This window comes from Heterodontus francisci, chromosome 30 (genome assembly GCF_036365525.1).
Source record: "Heterodontus francisci isolate sHetFra1 chromosome 30, sHetFra1.hap1, whole genome shotgun sequence".
Lineage (NCBI taxonomy): Eukaryota > Metazoa > Chordata > Chondrichthyes > Heterodontiformes > Heterodontidae > Heterodontus > Heterodontus francisci.
Genome location: NC_090400.1, coordinates 52,410,474 through 52,437,856, shown reverse-complemented (window position 1 = coordinate 52,437,856; position 27,383 = coordinate 52,410,474). Strand labels below are relative to the sequence as shown.

The following is a 27,383-nucleotide window of genomic DNA, read 5'->3' as shown; positions in this document are numbered from 1 at the left end:
TATTGTACAGGGGGATATAGTATTGCACACAGGGAAGAGGGGATACATATTGTACACAGGGAAGAAGGGATACAGTATTGTACATGGCGATACAGTATTGTACACGGAAGAGGGGATACAGTATTGCACACAGGGACGAGGGGATACGTATTGTACACAGGGTAGAGGGGATACAGTATTGTACACGGGAAGAGTGGATACAGTATTGTACATGGAATAGGGGATACAGTATAGTACACGGAAGAGGGGATATAGTATTGTACATGGAATAGGGGATATAGTATTGCACGCATGGAAGAGGAGATATAGTATTGTACTTGGACTAGGGGATACAGTATTGCGCACACGGAAGAGGGGATATAGTATTGCACGTATGGAAGAGGGGGTATAGTATTGTACATGGACTAGGGGATACAGTATTGCATACAGGGAAGAGGGGATACAGTATTGTACATGGACTAGGGGATACAGTATTGCATACAGGGAAGAGGGGATACAGTATTGTACAGGGGGATATAGTATTGTACATGGACTAGGGGATACTGTATTGCGCACACGGAAGAGGGGATATAGTATTGCACGCATGGAAGAGGGGATATAGTATTGTACATGGACTAGGGGATACAATATTGTGCACAGGGAAGAGGGGATATAGTATTGCACGCATGGAAGAGGGGATATAGTATTGTTCATGGACTAGGGGATATAGTATTGCACACAGGGAAGAGGGGATACATATTGTACACAGGGAAGAAGGGATGCAGTATTGTACATGGCGATACAGTATTGTACACGGAAGAGGGGATACAGTATTGCACACAGGGATGAGGGGATACGTATTGTACACAGGGTAGAGGGGATACAGTATTGTACACGGGAAGAGTGGATACAGTATTGTACATGGAATAGGGGATACAGTATAGTACACGGAAGAGGGGATATAGTATTGTACATGGAATAGGGGATATAGTATTGCACACAGGGAAGAGGGGATATAGTATTGTACATGGACTAGGGGATGCAGTATTGCACACAGGGAAGAGGGGATATAGTATCGTACATGGACTAGGGGATACAGTATTGCACACAAGGAAGAGGGGATATAGTATTGTGCATGGAAGAGGGGATACAGTATTGAACACAGGAAAGAGGGGATACAGTATTGTACAGGGGGATATAGTATCGTACATGGACTAGGGGTTACAGTATTGCACACAAGGAAGAGGGGATATAGTATTGTACATGGAAGAGGGGATACAGTATTGTACATGGGGAAGAGGGGATTGAGTATTGTACATCAGGATAAAGGCCTGCTATCCTACCCGAACCCGACGGGACCCGACGACATGTGTTGGTTTCAGGTCAGGTCGGGTTTCACTTCCGGGTCCGGCATTCGGGCTCGGGTTGGGTCGGGCCGGATCGGACATGCTCTATCGCCACCTCAGGTAAGTGACTGTCATGTTAATTTACTTTTTGGCTTTAAAGGTGGTTTAGTTACAGTTATTTTAAGCTTGTGCAGCTAAGGAACAAAGTGAAAAATGGACGGTAGATTAACTGATGGTTGGGTCAGGTACAGGAAAAAATGGAAGGACTTGGGCCAGGTCGGGCTCTGGGTCGGATGGGGTTCTGTTGGGCTCGGGTCGGGGTCTCAATTGCCGACCCGAGCAGGCCTTTTCGTGGGGATACTGTGTTGCACACGGGGAAGAGGGTATACAGTGTTGTGCATGGGGATTGCAGTATTGCACATAGGAGATGCAGAATTGTACACTGGAAAGAGGAATACACTTGCACATGTGATACAATATTGCAAATGGGGAAGAGGGGATACAGTGTTGCGCATGGGAGTTGCGGTATTGTACATGGGGGATACAGTATTGCACATGGGGGTTGCGGTATTGTACATGGGGGATACAGTATTGCACACAGGGAAGAGGGGATACAGTATTGTACATAGAGGATACAGTATTGCACACAGGGAAGAGGGGATACAGTATTATACATGGGAAATACAGTATTGCACATGGTTGGGGCACATAGTATTGTACACGGGGAATAGAGGATATAGTATTGCACACGGATGGGGGATACAGTATTGCGTCAGTATTGCACATAGTAGATACAGTATTGCATAGAGGCAATGATAGTATTGTGCATGAGAGTGCAGCATTGCACACCTTCCAGTCTTCTGCATACATCTGCTCTGCGTTTGCACTCCCCCAAACGCAGGCCCTTGCTCCTAATTGTTACAAACATTCCTGTTTAAAACCTTTTCTTTTTATCAACTTGAATCCACCTATTTATTGACCATTAATAATGACTTTTTAAACGAATAAATCCTGTTGCTGAGTAATGCTACTTTATTGCATGCTTTCCAAAAGAAACATTTCTAAGAGGAATAACAATTGAGGGAAATCTTGAAATTGTGCAATTTAAGTGTGATGCACGATTGAGGAATTCTGATAATGGCAGTGGTGAGACATAATTTTGTGTCTGGGTACGATGAATTGGGTCAGGTACAGCTAATCTTCACACTATGATACAGCTAAGTTTAACCCATAGTGTAAGCGGGGTGCTGAATAAGCTTCCACTTAGTTTACTGCTTCTTTTGCTTTGATGAGCCTGGTTAAGTACGCACTGTTTGGAATAGTGATGAGAGCAGATTCAAAGCAAACTTTCACAAGGAAAATTGGTTGTATATTTGAAAAGGGAAAGATTGCAGGACTGTGCAGAAGGAGCAGGGGAGTGGGACTAATTGGATAGCTCTTTCAAAGAACCAGCACAGGTACAAGGGCCGAATGGCCGCCTTCTGTTCTCATGATTCTAAGTAAAGACTACTAGCACTCCTTTTCTGGCAGGAGATATCCCTCTTTTATTTCACTGCGAACTGATTTAGCTTTCATTAACTTCACTCCATAGTTTTGCTCCTCTAAAAAATAATTTGTCTTTTTCTCTGCATCCTTTCCACTTCCACTGTATCTATACACAGGTGTGACAAATGCAGAACGTTGTGGGGGTGGGGGTTGATTAGGAGTAGATTAGTTGAGGCGATCCAGATAAGAGGAGTGCATGGAAGAAAGCGACCATGCTGCAAAATGCTGGAGTATTGTTTTGGGATTGTGAATATTCCGAGTTCTCCAATTAACCAAGCCGGGCTGTTCTGTCAAGTACTCATTGCAGCTGACTGCATGTCTGCATTTCGTGTGATTTTTAACATTTTACGATGTGATATTAGAAGAAACAAGTCTAGCACCAGATCCCATTGCAGCATTGATTTTCATTGCGCAACCCTGACCCCCCACCCCCCCCCCCCCCACTTTGCAAGACACATTACTGTTTATAGGTCCCTTTAAAGCTGTTCCTGTTTGTACATGAGCTGATCCAATAAATCAGGTCAACTCCCTTCTTTGCATACAGAGTTATTTTTTGAGTGGTATCTTGGGCATCTTAAATTTCCTATGAAGTTTGACCTCATTTGCCAGCTCAGGAGTTTGTGCATCTTCACACTGTCATCGATCCCCTTTCCTCTTGACCTCTCAAAAGTTTGCAAAGCTTTAGTAAGAGGGAGACTATTGTATTGACGTGTCTATGGGTTGCCTCTGTGTTTGGGCACCTTGCAAAGTTGAGCCTTCTTGTATGGTGACATGTACAGAATGCCTCCAAATGGTTATTGCTTTTGTTTAAAAAAAAAATGCATTGTTTGAGTAGATGCTCGAAGCCCTGCCGAGTTTTGCTGGGAGGGACATAGGGGATGTGGTGGTGCTTTAGGGATTTGTCCCACTTTCTTTACCCTCCTTATCCTTGGTGAGCACAAGTTGCATTTGTTAATGTACAAGTGCCATTCCCAGTGTCAACCTGAGGTAATTCCGTTTTATAAAGGGGCAGTGGTTTATTAGAGTGGGTTCAACATTAGATCCCTCACCATGCTCTGAGGAGGAGGCCTCCAGGCTGTGCTCAATCTGAGTGACAATTGCAATGTCACATCTCCTCTATGTTGTACAGGGCGAGAGTTACTGACTTGAGGCTTTTAGGATCAGGCAAAACTGAAAAGAAAAACTTAGTGAAGTAGCCAAGTGGGGATGAAGCAGATTATGTGAAGAATCAAAGTTAATGTTACTAATTGTCCACTGGACAATGCTGAGGCTGAAGGGTAGTAAATGTGGCAGCCTTTTCATTCCTATTTATAATAATTTTATCTTCTTTTGAAAGATTTGCTTTTTTTTCTCTCAGACTATCTTTTACTCAATCGCCACTCCTCAGATAACCCACATTGTTCTGTGTTGAGCTGTCAGCACATCTGCCCCTGCTGTTAGGCATTTCAACTCGATCAGTGGTTTTGCTTTGATTTTTTTGGATCGCCTTAATTCTTCTCATTTTCTGCCCCCTCTTTCTAATTTCTTTTCAAACACTCATGTTTAAGCAGGGTTGGGAGAAATATTTTTACTTGTAAAGCACCTTTTGCATCCTGAACTGTGGACCAGTGGGTGTTGCCTCTGATTCAGAGGTTGTGGGTTTAAGTCTCAACACACAATCTATGCTGACACCCCAGTGTGGTACTGAGGGTACGGCAATGCTGTCTTTCCGATGAGATGTTCAACTGACATCCTGCCTGCTCTCCCAGGTGGATGTAAAAGATCCCACGACACTATTGTGAAGAAAAGCAGGGGAATTCTCCCTGGTGTCTTGGCCAGTATTTCTTCCTCAATAAACATTGCAAAAAAAGCAGATTACTTGGTCACTATCACAGTACTGTTTATGGGAGCTTGGTGCGTGCAAATTGGCTGCCGCAATTCTTACATTATGAAGAGGGTCCACACTTCAAAAGTAATTAATTGTCTTTAAAGTGCTTTGGGATGCTCTTGAGCTCCTGAAAGGCACTATATATTAATGCAAGTCATTTTGTTTTCTCAGGATGTCCCAAAGCACTTCACAGTCAACCACTTAGTTTTGGCATGTGGTCATTGCTGTTTATGCCTCCAGAACAGTAGTGAGATAAGTGACAGTTGCACTACATTGAGGGAGGAGTATTGGCCCAGGAACTAGGGGAACTCCCTGTCGTTCTTCCAGCTTTTACATCCACCTGAGTGGGCAGAAGTCTCATCTGAAAGATTGCACCATTGGCAATGCAGAGCTATCTAGTGCTTCACTGGTGCGTCAGTCTAGGTTATGTACTCAAACCCTGGTGGGCTTGAAACCCAGGACCTTCTGAAGGCAAAGGTGAGTCTTCCGGCACTGAACTAGGCTGCTACAGTTGTGTTTGTCTATCTTCAGATCTCTGCTAAGTTGTGCTAAGTGGATTGGAGAAGGGATGAAACAATTTCATTCAGGTCCACATTGGGCAAAAAGCTGCATCTTTAGATTGGTGGTGGAAATCCCGTGTGCTGATTGTGATCTGTCTTTTTTTATGAGGGGCTGCATTGCTCAGGTTATGGCCTAACAACCTTAGCACAGTTATTTCCATACCTTATATGGGTGTGACAGGATGTGCTTGCTGTTTATTTGGTCAAGCCCCATAACTTCTCTTCTAGCTCGGTGCTTTCCTGTAAAGTACCTTGGAATATTTTGGTATATGAAGGATACTGTATAACGACAACATCTTGCTTTAAAATAGCACATTTTAAATGTTGTAAAAGGTCCCAAGGCACTTCACATGAGTGTTAGCAGGCAGAATTTGTTACCGAGGTACAGAGGGAGATATTGGGATAAGTTAAGGAGCCTCTTAAAGGAGGAGAATTGGATTCAGAGCTGGAGAGGTTTAAGGAGACAATTCCAGAATTGGGGACATAGCCAGTGAATGGACCATGAAAATAACACCTGATTTCTCTTCATCTGTGCACGAGGCAAGATCCTGTGACAAACTTTGAAGGTTTACATAGCAATTACATAGCCCTGAATGAATGGCAGACTTAAACTAACCTGTTAAAACCAATCCCACAGAACCAACATGTTAAATTTTGTGTAACTGCTGTGGATAGATGTTATGTGGCTGTATGATGCATCTTTTTAATCTGCCTATTCCCTTACTTTGGTTTCTGTTTTTAAATTGAGTGCAAGCTTCAAGTTCTATTCTGTTCTATGCCCAAAGCACATGATTGTTTGAGCCCCGTGGACAGACACGGTGCTGAAATGTGCTTGTGGCTTTACTCATGCATTATTCTGTAGGGTCTATGCATTGGATAACCATCCCATCTAACCCATCCCTCTTACTTGTGTATTCACACCTGCCCCCATCTTCGCAGCACCGTTGATGGAAAGCCTTCAGCTGCTTCCAAAACTCCCACCTCATCACCTTCTCCTTTATAAGACTCTCTTTAAAAATCCATCTCTTTGAGACCACCATAGACCATCTTTCCTCTTTCGGCTTTGTGTCCATTCTTCCACATGTCTTTATGCAGCACCTTGGGATGCTTTTCTACAATAAAAATGTGGGCTATCTCCTTTCTGCCTAGTGGATACTCCCGTCAGCTCAACCGGTGAAAAGTGATGATTCAGGGCCAAGAAGTACAGAATGTAACCAAACGAAACTCTGGGTCATATTAGAAATTCAAAACTGAGTCATAAAGACAAACATCTGGTTAATAGAAGTCCAACAGAGAAGAACACATTTTAGTACCTATATATTTTTAACAAGCCTATTTGTCTTCCTTTGGATCTTGTTTAAGCTTGTTAATGGAATATATTTTTAAAAATCACAGTGTTCTAAATGCTGAGTTCTTTCTGACTATTTAGAAAGCTGATGGCCTAAATTCCCAGCCCAGTGTGTTACTGAGCTGTACAGATCAGGGAGGTCCCTGGGTTCTGCGCACACTACCCATCTCAGCCACAGTGACAGTAGGCTTGCTACAATTGAGCTCAGTGCCTCTGCGCTGGGGGAGGATGAGGAAATTGGTGACTCCCCCTCCTCCCCCAACCCACCTATTGTTGAATAGGCTTCCAGCATTCACACTCTTGTAATAAAGATTGGCCACTTGAGTAAAATACCAGAGGGCTGTTTCCTGGCACCTCCAGAACTCAATGTGAACACCAGTCAATATTTCCAGGAGCTGGATGGGAATTCCATCCATATGGAGAGTACTTTCTTCTTAAAAATGGCTACATTTAGTGAGTTGGTGTCGTGGTGTCACAGACTGTATGGTGTCACTTTGGATGTTGCTCTGGAAGTCAGCTCATTACTTCTATTTCTCCCTTTTGACCGTTCTCTCCTCTCCCCGACATCTCACCCAGCCGTGCCAACTTTTTATCTCTGTCCTCTCAGATATTTTGCTTCCCCTCCCCCACTCCTCTTCCCCTGGATTCCTAACCCCAGCCCATCACTGCTGTCCAGCTTTCCTCCTTTCTGCTGTCAGCCCAGGCTTGAATTAACCATAAACATTTTCTGATGGATGCTTTGCTGCCCCCTCAAGAGGAGGGGGAGACGGTGGTGTGGTGGTAATGTCACTGAACTAGTAATCCAGAGGCCTAGGCTAATGCCCTGGGACACGGCAGCTGGTGAAATTTGAATTTAATGAATAAAAATTTGGAATTGAAAGCTAGTCTCAGTAATGGTGCCATGAAACTACCATCGATTGTTGTCAAAACCTATCCAGTTCAGTAATGTCCTTTAGGGAAGGAAATCTGCCATCTTTACCTGGTCTGGCCTACATGTGACTCCAGACCCACAGAAATGTGGTTGACTCTTAACTGCCCTCTGAAATAGCCTAGCAAGCCACTCAGTTGTCAAGGGCAATATGGGATGGGCAACAAATGCTGGCCTTGCCAGCGACACCCACATCCTATGAAAGAATTAAAAAAAAAACCTGCTCTAACCTTACTTCTTCACATCTACTGTGGACTAACTCACCCCACCAACCAACTGGACTCTACCTTTCTGCATTTCCCTTCAACCCGGCAGGAAGATCTCTGATAGTCTCGCGCTACTCAGGGATACGATCGCCTACGTACGGGACAGGAGGGTGGACACCTGCCTCATCAGCCTGGACCAGGAGAAGGCTTTTGACAGGATATCACACACCTACACGATAGACATGCTTTCCAAAATGGGGTTTGGGGAGGGAATCTGCAATTGGATCCAACTGCTCTACACAAACATCAGTAGTGCAGTCTCAATCAATGGGTGGGATTCAAAAAGTTTCCCGATCCAATCTGGAGTCAGACAGGGCTGTCCTCTCTCCCCGGTCTTGTTTGTTTTCTGTATTGAACCCTTTGCTGAGTCTATTAGGAAGGATGCGAGCATAAGAGGGGTGACAATCCCAGGCAGCGGAGGCACTCAGGTTAAAACCTCCCTGTACATGGATGACGTCGCCGTCTTCTGCTCGGACCCGCTGTCTGTGCGCAGACTGATGAGCATCTGCGACCGGTTCGAACTGGCCTCGGGAGCCAAAGTTAACCACGGCAAGAGCGAGGCCATGTTCTTTGGGAGCTGGGCTGACCGATCCTTTGTCCCCTTCACCGTCAGGTCAGATTACCTGAAGGTGCTGGGGAGATGGTTCGGAGGGGCTGGGGCGTGCACCAAAACCTGGAAGGAGCGAGTAGCCAGGGTGCAACATAAACTGAGCATGTGGGAGCAGCGATCTCTCTCCATTGTGGGTAAGAACCTAGTCATCAGGTGCGAGGCGCTCACGTTGCTGATGTACGTGGCGCAGGTCTGACACATACCCCACTCCTGCGCTGTGGCGGTCACCCGAGCCATTTTTCGCTTCATATGGGGATCCAAAATGGACCGGGTCCGGAGGGACACGATGTTCAAACCTCTGGATAAGGGAGGGAAAAATGTACCAAACGTCACCCTCATCCTGATGACCGCCTTCGTGTGCGGCTGCATCAAGCTGTGTGTAGACCCCCAGTACGCAAACTCCTAGTGTCACTACGTGCTGAGGTTCTATCTGTCCCCAGTGTTGTGAAGGATGGGCCTGGTCACATTGCCGCGGAACGCTCCATCCAGTTGGTCCGTGCCGTACCACCTATCCTTCGTGGAAAAGTTTCTATGGAAAACCACCTTTGACCACCAATCCATCAGGCAGTGAGTGGTCTGCACGGAATGTCCTCAAGGCCCTACGGGAAAAGGAGATGGTAGATCCGGTCGAATGGATCCCTGCAGACTGCCAAAGTCATTTGGCAGAATGCCTCATCACCAGAACTTTCAAACAAGCACCAAGATCTAGCTTGGCTGGTGGTGAGAAGAGTCCTCCCTGTCAGATCCTTCCTGCACGCCCAGAGTCTCACACCATCTGCACAATGCCCTCAAAGTGGCTGTGGTGGGGAAGAGACTGTTGCCCACCTCCATCTGGAATGTGTCTTTGCAAAGCAGGTGTGGAAAGAGATGCAGTGGTTTTTGTCTAGGTTCATCCCAAGCAGCTCTGTAACACAGGAGGCTGTGCTCTACGGGCTGTTCCCAGGGATGCACACCAAGATAAACATCAACTGCTGCTGGAGGACTATCAACTCAGTGAAAGATGCCTTTTGGTCTGCCCGAAACTTGCTGGTCTTCCAGCGCAAAGAGTTATCCACGACCGAATGTTGCAGACTGGCACATTCCAAGGTCCAGGACTACGTGCTGAGGGACGCACTAAAGCTTGGGGCAGCCGCAGCAAAGGCTCAATGGGGAAAGACCACAGTGTAAGGTCCCCCCAACCAAGGTGAACTGAGGGGCTGGACCAATGAAAAACCCCTCAACTGTATCCAGAAAATATTTAGTTCGCTGTAAAATGTATATAGCATGTAAAATGAAATGGAAGGGTTGTGTGGCAACTCACTCCTGTATTGAAGGAAGCTGATCTCTTTTGCACTCCTTGTATTTTTTGACTTTGTGCTTTTTGGAATTGTTTGGTAATGTATTTTGTTTTACAGATTTTTATGAATAAAGTATATTTTGGAAAAAAAAAGTGACTGCACTTCAAAAGTCCTTCACTGACTGAAAAGTGCTTTGAAACAAGATCATGAATCTGTTATATCCTCCCTCAGATTTGCACTTCTTATTTTAGCTGATTTCAATCTCCATCTTGGCTTTCCCTGATCCCTCTCCTTCAAATTCACTTCCCTTTGGATCTCTCTAGACCTCTTTCCCTGTATAAACTCTTCTACTGTACTCCTGACCACTTTTGTGGCTTCAATGTCTCTCTTAACCTCTCTCCTCCCAATATCTTGTATCAGTGACAAGGCCATCAAAGCCTCACTATTTTCTCCCATGTCCCATCCAACACCCTCTAATTCTCCTTTGACTCCATTTCCTTCAGTGCCCACCCAGGGATAAAAGTCTACTTCCCTGTCCCTGATTGCATACAACTGCACCCTCAAACCACGTAGTGTCTCACTCTGATCCCTCTGTAGCTGTTGGCTTGCTCATCCAGACACTTGCCTCTACCTTTTGATGCCCTCGTCCCCAGCCAAGTCATCAGGGATGGTATGCGATGACGTCATCCTGGTATGGGCCTCAAGTCTAAGGGGCACAAACTTGAGCATACCCGGCACACAGCTGGATGAGCCATGCAGTACTAGATTTGGTTTTACTGTGTGTCGAGCTGTACCTTCAGTCGTCTGGGCCCCACTTCTCCACCGCCCACTCCTTTAGAGGACCTCATTGAAACTCACCTCTTTCATGAAGCTTTTGGTTACCTGTCCCCTAATATCTTTTTTTGACTCGACATCTTTTTTGTAAACCTCGTGCCTACGTGAAGTGCCTTGGGGTGTTTTTGCTATGTTAAAGATGCTACATAAATAAGTTGTTGTTGTGTTAGTGTAACTCATTGTTGACATCATGGTGTTACATTTCAGCCTGAAGCACAGAATGCAATAGTCAGCTCATCTCATTCATCAGTGTCTCTGTGTTTCCCTGGGAGATGGGTCCGTGTTGTATCAGAATTTGATGGATTATAGCTTGTTCGTCTCATTCATATTCAGCAGGGCAAGCAGCCCAGCCAGCAGATCAAATAAGGGTACATTTCAGTCGTTCATCCCTTCCTCTCTTCTTGCCTTTTTTTAAAAAAGAAAATAAAGTGTTTGTGGCTCTTTGGTGTTGGTTGACCAGGATTCCTTTTACCAACAAGCTGACTAAGTCCAGCCATTCGCTTGATTAACTCTTCAGCGTTACATTGAGCCCAGTGTTCAACTTTTAATTGTAACGGGCTCTATGGGGCCAGGTGTTTAGATACAACCTTGCAAATTATAGGCCATGTTTATTTTGAGTTACTTGTGTAGGTGCACAAATCCATTTTCACTTTCTGAACTACTTATGTGAGGGTCTGCTGATGAAGGGGTGTGTATGTGCACTTCGTGCTCTAGATGTATGTGCCCATGCTCACTAAGGGAAAAATTAACTCCGCTCATCTCGTGCTGACTTTGCAGGCACTGTTTTGTTATGTTGGAATCCTAGTTCTGTAAACACTTATTAAAAGTTGCTGGAATCCTTATTGAGTTGCATCCAAAGTGAACAGCTGTGGAATCTTAATTAGTTTTTTTTTGGTGTTTTAAAAATGCACGGAAATGTAGGTTAATGCATCCCCAAGTGCATTCTCTTTTTAAATATAATTATAGCTTTTCACTAGTGCCGGGGCAATGCATCGCCGAGCCGGGTGTTCAGGGTGTCTGCCGTGCAGTTAACACTGGGGGCCTGACTTGAATGAGAGTGTAGGCTCGATGCTTTCCCACCCCAGATGAGGGCAGACGGGGGCTGTGTGGAGGGAATAAAGAGTCATCTCTAGGTTGGTCTTCTATGCTTCTTAATGCATGGTGTTAAAGTATTGAGCGAGCTCTCTCAGTCTCATTGTCACCCACAGATACACATTCAAACTGCTGGCTATTCCCAGGCATCTTCTCAGCTGGAAGTTGTGTTTTTTAAGTGGTTCTGCTCTACTTTTCTTTACCACCCCCCAAATTATGTTCAACTTCTTTTGTTTCTGGTAGATCGCCAATTCTGCTGCTAACAGTGTTGATTTTAAGACCGAATGTTTTGACCAAGGGATAGCAAGGCAGACAATTAGGAAATGTACTTAATAATAAAACCGACGTTAATGGGTGTTCAGTTCTATAGGACTTTACTTGACTACATTGGTTCTGAGCTGGATTGCCAAATATAGTGCATTGTAATTCTCTGCAACAATTGGTGCAACCAGTCCATGTTGGTGTTTTTCTTCCATGAGAGCAGTGTGATTCTTTATTCCCCCTTTTCTTGAACCACCTCTATGACCTATTGTGAAATGTTGACATTTTGAGTTATGTGATGATCCATTAAGGAAATATGGATCCATGCACTTCCACATCGCTCTCCACTCCTTCCTTCTCCAGTCCCAACCCTACAAGCAATTTGATGAACCTGGCTCCCTTATCAGGAAAGCATCGAGCCGACACTCACGTTCACCTGGCCTCCCCAGTGTTAACTGCGGCAGACTAGCTCTTGTGGGTCTACAAGTCTGCCACTGCAACCATTGTCATGTTGCTTCCAGATTACCAGTCTCCTAGACTCTGAATTAAAGCCAGACCAATGTAAAAACAGCTTCAAGGCGCATGGAAAAGGAAGAGAGAAGTCTGGTGAAAAAGAATTATATCAAAGTTATCTTAAATCCTGGCTGCCTTATCCTAAGGTTAATCAGCCAGAGATTAGATTTCTGGAACTTGAATTACAGAGTCATAGAATAGTACAGCAAAGACAAAGGCCATTCAGCCCATCAAGCCTGCATCAGCTCTGTCGAAGAACCAGTTAGTCCCACTCCCAGGCTGTCTTCTCCATATCCCTGCATTTTGCCTCTTTTCAAGTATTTATCCAATTCTCTTTTGAAAGCTTCTCTTGAATTGGTGTTCACCATTCAATAAGGCAGTGCATTTCAAATCCTAACCACTCTTTACTTCAAAAACATTTTCCTCATGTCGCTTCTGGTTCTTCACCTTCAATCTGTGCCCTCTGGTTAATGATCCTCCCGTAACTGGAAACAGTTTTTCTTTATTTACTGTATCCAAACCCTTCATGATTTTAAACATTTACCAAATCTTCTCTCCGCCCTCTCTATGAGAACAACCCCAGCATGTCCAATCTGTCCACAAAATTGTTAATCCTTCATCCATGCAACCATTCTAGTAAATCTCTTCTGCACCCTCTCCAAAGTCTTCATGCCCTTCCTAAAGTGCAGTGCCTAGAATTGGGCACAGTACTCCAGCTGAGCCAAATTAGTGTTCTATATAGGTTTAACATAACTTCCTGGCTTTTGTAATCTCTGCCTCTATTTATAAAATCCGGGAACCCATATGCTTTATTAACTGATTTGTGGTTAATTCGTAGGAACAGTTGTTGACGACATTAGCAACTTGCATTTACAAATTGCTTTTAACGGAAGGAATTTCCTAAGGTACTTCACAAATAGGTAGAAAGGAGAAGTAACAGATCTTTTAGCTAACGTGTGGAACGCAGCCAAGAGATGGACAAGCTCTGAGCAGCCTAGCAGGATCCCAGAGTGCTGTTTGAAGGAGAGCAGAAGTTCTCCCCATGTCCTGGCCAACAGTTATCCCTCAACCAACATTACCAAAACAAATTATAGAATCATACAGGACAGAAGGAGGCCATTCGGCCCATAAAGCCTGTGCCGGCTCTTTGAAAGGAGTATCCAATTAGTCCCATGCACTTCACTATCCCCCACCCCGCCCCCCCACCACCTTCCCTCTAACCCGGTAGCCTTGATTTTTTTTTTCCTTTTCAAGTTTATATCCAATTTCCTTTTGAATGTTAATATTGATTAACTGGTAATTTATCTCACTGCTGCTTCGAGAGCTTGCTGTGCACAAATTGGCTGCCATGTTTGACTACTTATATTGTGAAATTGCGTCCTTTAGAAGTGGTAAATAAACAGGGGCATTCTGAGTTCTCCCCAGTTGCACTATAGGGTTTTTTTTTTCCATGGGATGTGGGCATCACTGGCAAGGTCAATGTTTGTTGCCCATCCCTAATTGCCCTTGACAACTGAGTGGCTTGCTCGGCCATTTCAAAGGGCAGTTAAAAGTCATCCACATTGCTGTGGGTCTGGAGTCACATGTAGGCCAACCAGCACATTTCCTTCCCTAAGGGCCATGAGTGAACCAGATGGGTTTTTATGACAATCAATGATAGTTTCATGGTACCATTACTGAGACTAGCTTCCAATTCCAGAATTGAATTTTTATTAACTAATTGAGTTTAAATTCCACCAGCTGCTGTGGTGGGATTTGAACCCGTGTCCTCAGGGTATGAGCCTGGACCTGTGGTTACTAGTTCAGTGACATTACCACTAAGCCACTGCCTCCCAGGTGAATGGGGAGGGCCAGCTGGGATAACTCTGAGTATCACATTGTGCGTGCACACAATTTCTTTAAAGTTGAGATCCTGCAGAGCCTTGCTTCTAGAGGTAGTGAGAGAAACCAGCATTCGAGCTGGTCAGCGCTGTCGAGGGGCTCCAGTGCTGCTTTTGAAGGCAGGGCTTCAATATAAGTGCAGTAAAAAAAAAACATGTCACCTAGGCACCAGTTTCTGTCGAGCTATCAATCATATGCAATTTGTGATCTGCCCTATTGACCATGGCCCTAATTGGAAAGAGATTGAATCTGCATTTTGACAAATGAGCTTTCAGTTGGCTAATGGCCTCATCCTTTAACTGACTCTCATTTCATACAAAGTATTCTTTTCTGTCTTTAGCGGCGTCTAGCCTTGATTTATCCTGCAGCTTCCCCAGGATTGCAAGGTGAAATATCATTATCTACACTTCGTCTGTTGGAGTAGCCTGTATTACGGGGAGGGGCATGAATGGCTGTTAGGTCGGATGGTAGCAGGACGGGAGTAATAGTAACAACAGATATTCCAATTATTTAATATGTTTCCCAATTACAATTAAATTATCTGTTTTTAATCACTGTATCTCTCTCCCTTCCTTAAGTTCTCTCTAAGCTCCTTTGCCAATATCAAGCGAATAACTTGTTACATTACACACTCTTCTGTATGTGGTAAGAGTGAAAATGCTGGCTGGGAATCCCCGAAATGTGCTCAGTGATGGGTTCATAATTTCAGATGCCAAGTACAGCTGGGATTCTGAGCCATTCTGGCTATGGTACTAGAGATGGTAGTTTTTTTTTATTCATTCATGGGATTTGGGCGTCACTGGCTATGCCAGCATTTATTGTCCATCCCTAATTGCCCTTGAGGAGGTGATGGTGAGCTGCCTTCTTGAACCGCTGCAGTCCATGTGAGGTAGGTACACCCACAGTGCTGTTAGGAAGAGAGTTCCAGTGACAGTGGGTTAGCTTCTGGAGGTGGTCATATTGGTTTAAAACCAGCAACTTGCACTTATATAACTCCTTTTTTACATTAGGCGAAACATATCAAGGTACTTCACTGAAGTGTTAACAAACCAAATTTGACCGAACCACATGAGATATTAGGGCAGGTTACCTAAAGCTTAGTCAAAGAGTTAGGTGTTAAGAAGCATCTTAAAGAAGGAAAGAGAGGTTTAGGGAGGAATTCCAAAGCTTGTGGCCTAGACAGCTAAAGGCATGACTTACAATGTTGGAGCTTAAAATCAGACATGCACACAAGAGGGCAGAATTGGAAGAGTGCAGAGGTCATGCAGGGTTGTCGGGCTGGAGGAATTAGAGTTAAGGAGGGGTGAGGCCATCATGGTGTCTGAAAATGAGGATGAGAATTTTACAACCAAGACCTTGTTAGGCCGGGAGCTGATGTCAGTCAGCGAGCACAGGGGATGAGGGAACGAGAGTTGGTGCAAGTTAGGGCATGGGCATCTGAGTTTTGGATGATCTCACGTTTACAGAAGATGCAAGGTTGTGGATGGGTGGGTGTGGGCTGACCAGGAGAGCATTACAGGGCAGGGAAATATAATCAAAGTCGATAGGAACAGTGTGGAGCTGGCACAAGTATAATAGGCTGATTGGCTTCCCTCAGTGTTGAAACCCCTAACTGTATAAAAATGTTCTAAATATTTTTTAAGTGCTTTACACTTAATGTCCCATTTGAACCTAAATTTTCCAAGGAGTTAAAATGCACTTGTTTACAGATGCATCTGTAGAAGTGTTGGCACAGCGTCGGACGGTGCTTGTGAGCTTGCTGGAATACTATCAGAGGTGATACCATGGAAGTACTGGCATGGTGTCAAAGACTACTTCCAATATTTTATTTATGTACATTGAAGTGGCTTCACTCCACATGGCTGTAGTCCTGAATCCTACCTTCGATAGAAAAAAACATTAAATATTTGCTAACTGCTTTTGGGCTCTCCCTAGCTGTGCCCCTCTGGTCCTCTTGAAAAATGCCACCTACCGTTTCCCATCAGGAATAAACCTACAATGCTTTTGAAAATGGCTGCTAGGTTCAGGGTGCATTTATGCAACTCCACAGTTTTGAACTGTTTTATTGCCTAAATCCAGAGTAGGAGGCTAACCTGACACCATGCAGTGTGAAGTGAGATCAGCAGTGGAGAGAATCACATCCTGGCTCACTCAGCCTAGGATTTAATGTCCTGTTTAACCCATGTAAGTTTAGTGTGAAAGTGCTTTGTACCCATGCTAGCCTTGTAGATGTCAGCTGTGGTGCCATTGGTAGCACTCTCTTGCTTCTGAGTCAAGAAGATCATGGGTTCAAGCCCCACTCCAGAGCCTTGAGCATATAGATTAGATTAGATTAGAGATACAGCACTGAAACAGGCCCTTCGGCCCACCGAGTCTGTGCCGAACATCAACCACCCATTTATACTAATCCTACACTAATCCCATATTCCTACCAAACATCCCCACCTGTCCCTATATTTCCCTACCACCTACCTACACTAGTGACAATTTATAATGGCCAATTTACCTATCAACCTGCAAGTCTTTTGGCTTGTGGGAGGAAACCGGAGGACCCGGAGAAAACCCACGCAGACACAGGGAGAACTTGCAAACTCCACACAGGCAGTACCTGGAATCGAACCCGGGTCCCTGGAGCTGTGAGGCTGCGGTGCTAACCACTGCGCCACTGTGCCGCCCTAATCCAGGCTGACACTTTAGTGCAGCACTGAGGTGGTCCTGTTGAATGTGATGTTAAGTCAAGGCTCTGTCTACCCTCCTGGGTGCATGTCACCACAGTGTCCTATCCAACCATTTATTCCTCACTCAGTGCGACCAAATACAGACTATCGGAGCATTTATCTCATTGCTCTCTTTGGGACCTTGCGGTGTGTGAATTAGTTTCTGGGTTCGCTTGCTACACTTCAAAAAAAAATGTACTTCACTGACTGTGAAGCATTTTGGATAATCCTGAGGCAGTATAAATGCAGGTTCATTTTTGTGGGGTGGGGCTGCCTCCTCTATGGGCAATCTGTGGCCCATGGAGGGCCCCCAATGGGAATCCACCCAACTTTCGTAACATCCCTTCCCCTGCACGCCTCACCCACCCTCCCTGCCCCCATCGCCAGGGCCCACCAGACGGGCCCCGGTGATCCCACCTCACTTACCTCTTGGTCTCTAGCACTGGGCCTGCTCCCAGGCCTCTTGTAGCAACGTCGTCACCGCTCCCGGTGGCACTGCCAATAGTACTGAGCTGCTGGCCTTCTGATTGGCTGGCAGCTCTTGGAGGTGGGATCCCCGTCTTTAAAGGGACTGGGATCCCGGCGCCGGGCACCTAAGTGACTGAGCACCGTTAAATCACACTGGGGGTGGGGGGCTCCGAAAGGCCGAGGCAGGGTTCCCACTGCCTTTTCAGCCTGGCGCCGGGACCCCCGCCAGCTCCACTAAATCCTGCCCAGACCCAGTGCAAACTACCCGTTTTGTGTGGGTACCTTGACTTTCTGCAGGCTTTTACAGGTGATCTCTGAGCACATCCTAAAACCTTTTAAACAAAAAAGTAGTATGGCTGATGTAAGAGGCCTGATTGCACCAGAAGCAAAGTTTCTACAATAAGGATGGTAACGTAATTGTGCTAGATTGTAGGTGCTGATATCCGATGTAGCTTGGGTGTGTATTCCTCTTCAGTCACCAGGTCTCAAGTAAGCCTTAACAGAGGTGGGATTTGACTTGTAGAAAGAAATTGGGGTCTGAAATGTGAGGCTATGTGCTATAATTTGTCAAAGTAATGGTTACATCCAAGACTGATAATTGCTAGGGGAACTGAGTTATTGTGCTAGGTAGATACAAAAAGAAGGATGGTTCATCAAACTTTCCCTAGAAAACAAGGTGCAACCACATACACCATTGACCTGCCCTCCTTAACCAAGCAATTTCCTGGGAAAAGGTATCACTGCTATGCTCATTGACCTATGTTGGTTCTCAACGCTTCGATTTTATTATTCGTATCCTTGTGTTCAAGTTCCTCTGTCTCCTGGACCCCTCTCTAACTCTGTAACCATCTCCTGCCCTACCGCGCTCCGAGGTGTTTCCCCCCAGATATGGCCTCTTAGGCTTCACCTTTGGCGGTTGTGCCTTCAACCTTTTAGGCCCTAAACTCTAGAAATCACTCCTTAAACCTCTCCGCCTCTCTACCTTCTTGGATGGTCCTCAAAACCTCCTCCTTTGACCAAATTTTTGGTCACCAGTTCGAATATCTCCTCTAGGTCGGTGCCAGTCCACGTCTGGTGAAGCGCCCTGGTCCACTTTATGACATTAAAGGTGTTACATAATTGCAAGTTAGTGTTGTTGAAGATGTCGGAGCTCTTTGTGAGATTTCGCAAGAAGCTGGAATAGGAACCTGATTTTTAAAAAGCAGAAGCAGCTGAAAGACAAGGGTGATGGGATGAAGAATTTATGCTTTCTCACTCCTAGGTTCATGTGTATCATATCGAGTTTTGATTTTGGAGTTGGGGTTTAAAACGGTTGCTTTATGCCAGCTGACTATGACAAGTATTGCACTCAGCTGTGCCAGTGATAAGACTGTAGGAGTTTTAGACTCTGCCGCATTGTATTGGAGTAATTTTACACATGCATATGTTTGTCAGTCAGGGTGATTCTGTCGCTGAGTTCCAACAATGCTAGAAAGTGTGGAAGAAGTGTAAATGAGGGGTTATCGGGTGTGGGAGTGTAGAGGCGGGTATAGGGAAGGAGAAGAGGATGATGGATGTAGAATGTTGGTGAGGTTGTTTATAATGTTTCTATAGAAATGCTGGTTTGGCAAAGAGTCAAAGACCTTATCTCTTAGTCCAGAGTTGAACAAACGGAACTTTGTAATAGGCAATTCCTCAAGAGTAATTATTTTCATGTCCTCTAAGAGCAAGGATTGGAGAACGTGGGAACCGATTTGCTGTTTGAGGGTGTTCTTTTTGTTATGGTATCAGCTCAAATCTGTGGAGATTACATTGCATTCATGTAGAATTTTGAGAGATCTAGATATGCTCAGAAACATGTAAACATGAATGTTTAACCTTTTAATACTGGTGTTTCTCTAAGTGAATGAAAATGCTTTTTGTTTTGCTGTTGCAAGGATGCTGAGATTTCCAGTTCACCCTGTTCGAAATTATTAGAAGATGGGATTCTGAACAAACGTGTTTGAATCAATGCACTGTGTGACATGGTGCTGAGTCACACTGAGCAGGAAGATCCCACGCCTGATCCCCTGGTCTGTGCTGGGCTGGCTGATCTCAGCTGGGGTAATAGATGGGATCCACCAAAGTCTGCTCCATGCTATCCTTCCTGTCTGATCCCAGGCTGAGGGAGGGGAACCATGCAGCCATGGCTGCTATTCCTAATCACTTTGCAGAGTTTAGTTTAGTTTAGTTTAGAGATACAGCACTGAAACAGGCCCTTCGGCCCACCGAGTCTGCGCCGACTATCAACCACCCATCTATACCAATCCTACACTAATTTCATATTCCTACCACATCCCCACCTGTCCCTATATTTCCCTACCACCTACCTATACTAGGGGCAATTTATAATGGCCAATTAACCTATCAACCTGCAAGTCTTTGGCATGTGGGAGGAAACCGGAGCACCCGGAGGAAACCCACGCAGACACAGGGAGAACTTGCAAACTCCACACAGGCGGTACCCAGAATTGAACCTGGGTTGCTGGAGCTGTGAGGCTGCGGTGCTAACCACTGCGCCACTGTGCCACCTACTTTTCCTACTGAAAAGTGTTTTGTGGATGTGAGGATGTGAGACAAGGCCAGCGTTGGGGCTCTTCACTTACACAACCATTTTTTCTAGGTGAAGAGGTGATGCATTTTGGAGGACTAACAAGGCAAGGGAATACACAATGGATGGTAGGGCCCTAGGATGTACAGAAGGTCAGAGGGACCTTGGTGTACTTGTCCATAGATCACTGAAGGCAGCAACACAGGTAGATAATGTGGTTAGGAAGGCATATGGGATACTTGCCTTTATTAGCCAAGGCATAGAATATAAGAGCAGGGAGGTTTTGATGGAGCTATATAAAACACTAGTTAGGCCACAGCTGGAGTACTGTGTACAGTTCTGGGCACCACACTATAGGAAGGATGTGATTGCACTCCAGAGGGTGCAGAGGAGATTCACCAGGATGTTGCCTGGGCTGGAGCATTTCAGCTATGAAGAGAGACTGGATAGGCTAGGGTTGTTTTCCTTAGTGCAGAGAAGGTTGAGGGGGACCTGATTGAGGTGTACAAAATTTTGAGGGGCATTGATAGGAAGAAACTTTTTCCCTTAGCGGAGGTGTCAATAACCAGGGGCATAGATTTCAGGTAGGGGCAGGAGGTTTGGAGGGGATTTGAGGAAAATTCTTTTCACCCAGAGGGTGGTTGGAATCTGGAACACACTGCCTGAAGAGGTGGTAGGGGCAGGAACCCTTACAACATTTAAGAAGTATTTAGATGAAATGCCATAATACAAGGCTATGGGGCAAGTGCTGCAAAATGGGATTATAATAGGTAGGCTCGATGGCCGGCGCGGACACGGTGGGCCGAAGGGCCTGTTTCTGTCCTCTGTAACTCAATGATGACTCTATAAAGTGGAAAGCCAAAAGCTGTGGATGCCAGAAATCTGAAATAAAAACTAACAATATGGAAAGTGCACACAAATCTGAAAAGAGGACGGGTTGGGGGTAACATATTAACTGGAGCAAATACACTTTTTTTAAACTTCAGTCTGGTGTACACTTGTGTAAGGCTGAAGCTAAATGGACCGAATCGCTGAAGTGTCATTGCATGAATTTGCACGGAGCTTGTTGCCCAAGGCATTATATGTGGCCCGACAGCATAGATTTGAACTTCTCTGTCCTCCACTATTATCTTCGATGTGTTGATCCAGAATTGAAGCGCAGAATTAATTCAGATCTACAGTACCTGATTCAAAATTTGTTTTGCTTCTTCACTGTGTAAAGGAGCTTTAAAATGTGGATTCCCCGCAATTGGATCGATCTAATTGCTCGCCAGCCTTTAATCTGCCATGAGTGCCCAAGCAGGAATTTGAAAGTGGTTAATACAATTGCTTATTAATCCTGAAAATGCTTCAGTCTCAATTTATAGACTACCACTGAGAATTCTGTTACTGTTTCTGTTGTGTTATGGTGGGAGGAATTAATGGCAGTGTTTTGGGTCAGTTGCTTTCTGGAATAATATCTGTTCTCTTGCTTTTTTTTGATGTACATTTCTGGCGACCGTGTTTCACCCATCAATTCAGAGATGCAAACTCCGTAGAAACTATGGCCCAGATTTTTGCAGTACAAGTAACAGTGAGGCTAATAGCCCTCACCGTTATTAGAGTATAAATCAGGCAGCAACTTCCAGCAACAGCACACATGCTGTTAAACATGGACATCCGGTAGTTGCTGTCAGAATTGCCCTAATCCTCCAGAAGCTTTGCTGTAACAATATCGCGCCAAGTGACTCGGCATTCAGATATATGAAGGGTGTAATGTTGAGGTACTTTACAACTGAACTCATCAGAAAACGTTAGGGCTTGTCCATTCATGCATAAGTGAATTTTTAATGGCATGGTAAGTCTTAATTATGGTCAGACAACCTCTTTGAAAATTAACTTTTACAAGTATGGAGCCTCATTCCATCAGATTTCAATTATTGTTGGAGATTTAAAGAATTTTCTTTGAAAACTTTTTCTTGCAATATCTTTTATCCTCTTCATCCCATCTTTCTTTCTCTCTCTTTTGCTTTCAGTACATGATTTGGCATTGAATTATAGGGCTGAATTTTACTAGCTTTCTAGGGACAGACTGGGAGGTGGAGGCGGTGGGGGGAGAATAAAATGGCAAGGGAAGGTGGTGGGGTGGAGTGCCCATCGCCTTCCCACCGCCATGGCACTTTAACAGGGCAGGGAAGGTCGAGGACAGACTTCCCTCCCGAAGACCAATTGAGGCCCTTAAGTGGTCCACGGAGGGCCGCCCTTCCCCTGGTAGCAAGGGCCGCACCTGCTGAAAGAACCCCCTGCCTTCACTAACAACCTCCACCAACCCCCCCCCATGGTGGGGCCTGCCTGAGTCGCCCTGACGAACCCAACCTCACTTAGAGGTGTGCAAAGGAAACCCGACCCAAGTCCGAATGCTGGACCTGGAAACCCAACCCGAACCTGACACATGCCGTCGGGGTCAGGTCGGGTAGCAGGCATTTACCCATGTACTGATGCAAAGGCCTGCCACCCGGCCCGACCCCGATGGGTCCCGATGACATGTCGAGTTCAGGTCGGGTGGGGTCGGACGTCTGGGTCTGGAATTCGGGCTTGCATTGGGTTTCCTTTGCACACCTCTAACCTCACTTGCCTGTCTTCTGGGTCCTCCTGTTTGGCTGTTCTGCAGTACCAGCAGTGGTCACCCGCTCCCTGTGGCTCTGCTGGGACTGCTGAACTGCTGGCCTTCTTATTGGCTAGCAGCAGTTGGGGGCGGGATCTTGGCCTTTAAAGGGGACGGCTTCCCTGACAGCAGGCAGTTAATTGCCTGCCCGCCATTGAATTCTATCAGGAGTCTGACGAATGGCTGAGGCAGGGTCGCCAAAATAAAATTCAGCTGAAAAGTTCTAACTTGCACTTCCTGGTTCAGACTCTGCATGTCTCATTAAGGACTCTTCAATCTGATGGGTTGAGGAGATGCACAGTTGCCTGCCCTGTTCACGCAGGTCCCAGATCCCCTGCAGAGCACACTGCGCTGAAATGGCTTTCTAATCACTGTAAGTTCTGGTGCAAAAGCCTGTAGAAAATGAAAGCAGTGAGTACTGTTTGTTCAAAATCTGGCCTTTGCTTTGCCTTTGGGCAGGTCGTCAAGCTCTTGGGTCCCATGAGGTGATAGTTAACCCTTGCAGGGTCTGAAAATTCTGTTCCTTATTGGTTTTGTGCACTGTTGGTGTAAGCTTAGTGAAAATAGAAAGAACTTCCAACTCATTAATGTTCAATCATCAGATCAGATGATTGTCAGAAATTTCAGACCACTAAATAATGAGTTTAGTGACCCCAACAAGTGAATCCCTCACCGTTTATATCAGGGGCTTTGCGTTACTGCTCCGTATCTAGTCATACGATAGCGTGACCCAGGGTCATAACAATGAAACTACTTGTACGAATTGGATACTGTAATCAGGTATGTGCCATCATGTGCATTTCTTCCAAGTCATAAAAGGCAGACTGATTAATATTCTAATACGACGAGGCCAAAGATGAATAAAACAATTTTTATAATGTATAAATCACGAAGCTGATTTGTTGTGAGTGAACAGTGCAATGATTCGCAGCTTATTTTGTAACCCTAGAACAAATGGTAAAGCCCTGTCCCTAGTTAGTGGGCGATGTACATCTTTTGTAACTCTTGCTTTTACTGAATCTAGTTGGACTGGTCTTTAATAAGAGAGCTTTCTCATGGGTCTGGCTTCCTCCCCAGATCTTTCAGACTATATCGACGGACTGTGTGTTTATTTCTTTTGTCCTGAGTTGGGCAGGAGACCAAAGGCTTGATCCCTGATCTTATTCCCAGCCGTCCATACCTGGCAGTCGGCCAGCTGCACTACCAGTCAAACTGCCTGCCATCCTCCAATGCAAAGGCTCAAATCATAGACTCATACAATGATGCAGCAAAAAAGGCCATTTGGGCCATTTTGCCCATGCCAGCCATAGTTGGTGTATTCCAATCCCTTGTGTGAATATTTACTGAAATATTTTTCTTGAAGTGCCATTATCTCAAACTATCTTGATGAGCTCTTTCTCGCTGTAATCCTGATTTCTGCTGTAGTACTACGTCATTGAAGCTCAATTCTCTGCTTAGGCAGCTGACAATAGATGAGGAATCAGTTGGGGATGGGTGGGTGGGGGGGGTGGGGAAGAGGGTTGTTACAGGTGGGCACTGTGTGCCAAGGTGAAGGCATATCGGAATGGGAAGATCCAGTGAGGATTCCTGCTCCTCATTGTACTCCACTGATTCCTGATGCAAAAGGCACGAGTGTGGACATCTGGTGAGAACAGAAATAGGCTTGGCTGTCATTTCATGGTTGAATAGCCTGTTGTTGCCCATTCTTGGGTGAGGTGTTGGAGGGCTGCTGCTGCAAGACGATATGGGTGAGAAAATTGAGGGGAAAAATGACGAGCTCCCTCCCCCACCCCCCCCCCCCCCCCCCATATCCACTTCATTAGCCAGTGTTCTTACCCCAAACTCTCTATTCTAGCTAATCAGTGATAAAGTAGCAGTGAGACTTGCACAGGGGATATAATGTGCAAATGTTTGAATCTTTAAACAAAACCAAAAAAAACCCCCAAGCAGGAGTTGAAAGAATTTATTGAATTGCATCTTGCGCCTGATGATACTTTACTGCATTGTTATGTAAATGTAAGGTGTTTATCACTTCTGTCTCTTCAAAAACGTTAACTGCAGCAGTAATTAGTATTTAAACCAGCAGCTTAATGAGTTCAGAATGTTAATGGAACGTTAGCTCTGTGGGGTTGGTGTTGGGTGGATATGAGTTTTCATGTGCACATAAAAGCTCCATGGCACGATTTTGAAGAACAAGAGAGTTCTTCCCATTGTCCTGGCCAATATTTGTCCCTCAATCAACATCACAAAAACAGATTATCTGGTCATTATCACATTGCTGTTTGTGGGAGCTTGCTGTGCCCAACTTGGCTGCCGCATTTCCCTACATTACAACAGTGACTACACTTCAAAAGTATTTAATTGACTGTAAGACACTTTGAGATGTCCTGAAGTTGTGAAAAATGATATATAAATGGAAATTATTTCCTTTTTGTGTCTATTTTTCTCTCTCTTCCTAACATACATGTAATTTAATCCAGTGCATTTGGAGCCTGAGGCAACTTTTTTGAATAAAAGCAAAATACTGTAGATGTTGGAAATCTGAAATAAAAACAAGAAATGCTGGAAATACTCAGCAGGTCTTCAGGACATCTCAAAGTGCCTTACAGTCAATTAAGTACTTTTGAAGTGTAGTCACTGTTGTAATGTAGGGAAATGCGGCAGCCAAGTTGGGCACAGCAAGCTCCCACAAACATCTGTGGAGAGAGAAGCAAAGTTAACGTTTCAGGTCAGCGATCCTTCTTCAGAAACTTTTTGAATACTGTCAAGTGTTACCCTGTTGGCCCTGTGTGGAACAGATCCACATTGGCCAGGAAGGTCTCGGATTTGCTCCCTAGTCTGCGCTGTGTTAGCTGATACAGTCAAGGTGTTGGCCTGAGCTAAGTCAGGGAAATATTGGGCAGGGCTCTTTTTCTATTTCCAAAATATACCTTATTCATAAAAATCTGTAAAAAATACATGACAAAACAGTTCTAAACAGCACCAAGTCAAAAAATACAAACAGTGCAAAAGAGGCCAGTTTCCGTCAATGCAATCATGAGTTACCTCACAACCCTTCCATTTCATTTGTCATGCCATATACATTTTTATATTTTACAGCACATGAAATTTTCCCGATACAGTTCGAGGGGTTTTCCATGGATCCAGCCCCTCAGTTCACTTTGGTGGGCGGACCTTACACTGTGGTCTTTCCCCATTGAGCCTTTGCTGTGGCTGCCCCAAGCTTTAGTGTGTCCCTCAGCACGTAGTCCTGGACCTTGGAATGTGCCAGGCTGCAACATTCGGTGGTGGACAACTCTTTGCGCTGGAAGACCAGCAAGTTTTGGGCAGACCAAAGGGCGTCTTTCACCAAATTGATAGTCCTCCAGCAGCAGTTGATGTTTATCTCGGTGTGCGTCCCTGGGAACAGCCCATAGAGCACAGACTCCTGTGTTACAGAGCTGCTTGGGATGAACCTCGACAAAAACCACTGCATCTCTTTCCACACCTGTTTTGCAAAGACATATTCCAGAAGGAGGTGAGCAACCGTCTCTTCCCCACCCCAGCCACCGCGAGGGCACTGTGCGGAGGGGGTGAGACTTCGGGCGTGCAGGAAGGATCTGACGGGAAGGGCTCTTCTCACCACCAGCCAAGCTACATCTTGGTGCTTGTTTGAAAGTTCTGGTGATGAGGCATTCCACCAAATGGGCAGGGCTTTTTTTTTTTTATTTCCAAAATATACTTTATTCATAAAAATCTGTAAAAATTACATTGCCAAACAGTTTCGAAACAGCACCAAAAAATACAAACAGTGCAAGGGAGATCAGTTTCCTTCAATACAGTCATGAGTTTCTTCCCAACCGTTCTGTTTCACAATTGTCATGTCAATTACAGTTTTACATTTACAGCAATTGAGAATATTAACGATACAGTTCGAGGGGTTTCCCATGGATCCAGCCCCTCAGTCCAGCTTGGTGGGGGAACCTTACACTGTGGTCTTTCCCCATTGAGCCTTTGCTGCGGCTGCCCCAAGCTTTAGTGCGTCCCTCAGCATGTAGTCCTGGACCTTGGAATGTGCCAGTCTGCAACATTCGGTGGTGGACAACTCTTTGCGCTGGAAGACCAGCAAGTTTCGGGCAGACCAAAGGGCGTCTTTCACCGAATTGATAGTCCTCCAGCAGCAGTTGATGTTTGTCTCGGTGTGCGTCCCTGGGAACAGCCCGTAGAGCACAGACTCCTGTGTTACAGAGCTGCTTGGGATGAACCTTGACAAAAACCACTGCATCTCTTTCCACACCTGCTTTGCAAAGGCACATTCCAGGAGGAGGTGGGCGACCGTCTCTTCCCCACCACAGCCAACGCGGGGGCACTGTGCGGAGGGGGCGAGACTTCGGGTGTGCATGAAGGATCTGACGGGGAGGGCCCTTCTCACCACCAGCCAAGCTACGTCTTGGTGCTTGTTTGAAAGTTCTGGTGATGAGGCATTCCGCCAAATGACTTTGACGGTCTGCTCGGGGAACCATCCGACAGGATCCACCGTTTCCTTTTCCCGTAGGGCCTTGAGGACATTCCGTGCAGACCACTGCCTGATGGACCGGTGGTCAAAGGTGTTTTTCCGCAGAAACTGCTCCACGAAGGATAGGTGGTACGGCACCGCCCAACTGCATGGAGCGTTCCGCGGCAATGTGACCAGGCCCAT

General features: G+C 45.4%; 1 protein-coding gene across 4 annotated transcripts in view; it reads left to right on the top strand.

Annotated features, from left to right (window-relative positions):
- The window catches only part of nxn (nucleoredoxin), a 312,185-nt gene that overhangs the window by 89,925 nt on the left and 194,877 nt on the right, over positions 1-27,383 (top strand). The window contains exon 2 of one of the 4 annotated variants that reach the window (XM_068010621.1): positions 1,362-1,445. The exons of the other annotated variants lie outside the window; for them this stretch is intronic. Coding sequence (XP_067866722.1) covers positions 1,362-1,445 — 84 coding nt within the window. The remainder of the gene's footprint in view (positions 1-1,361; positions 1,446-27,383) is intronic. 4 annotated transcript variants of the gene reach the window in all.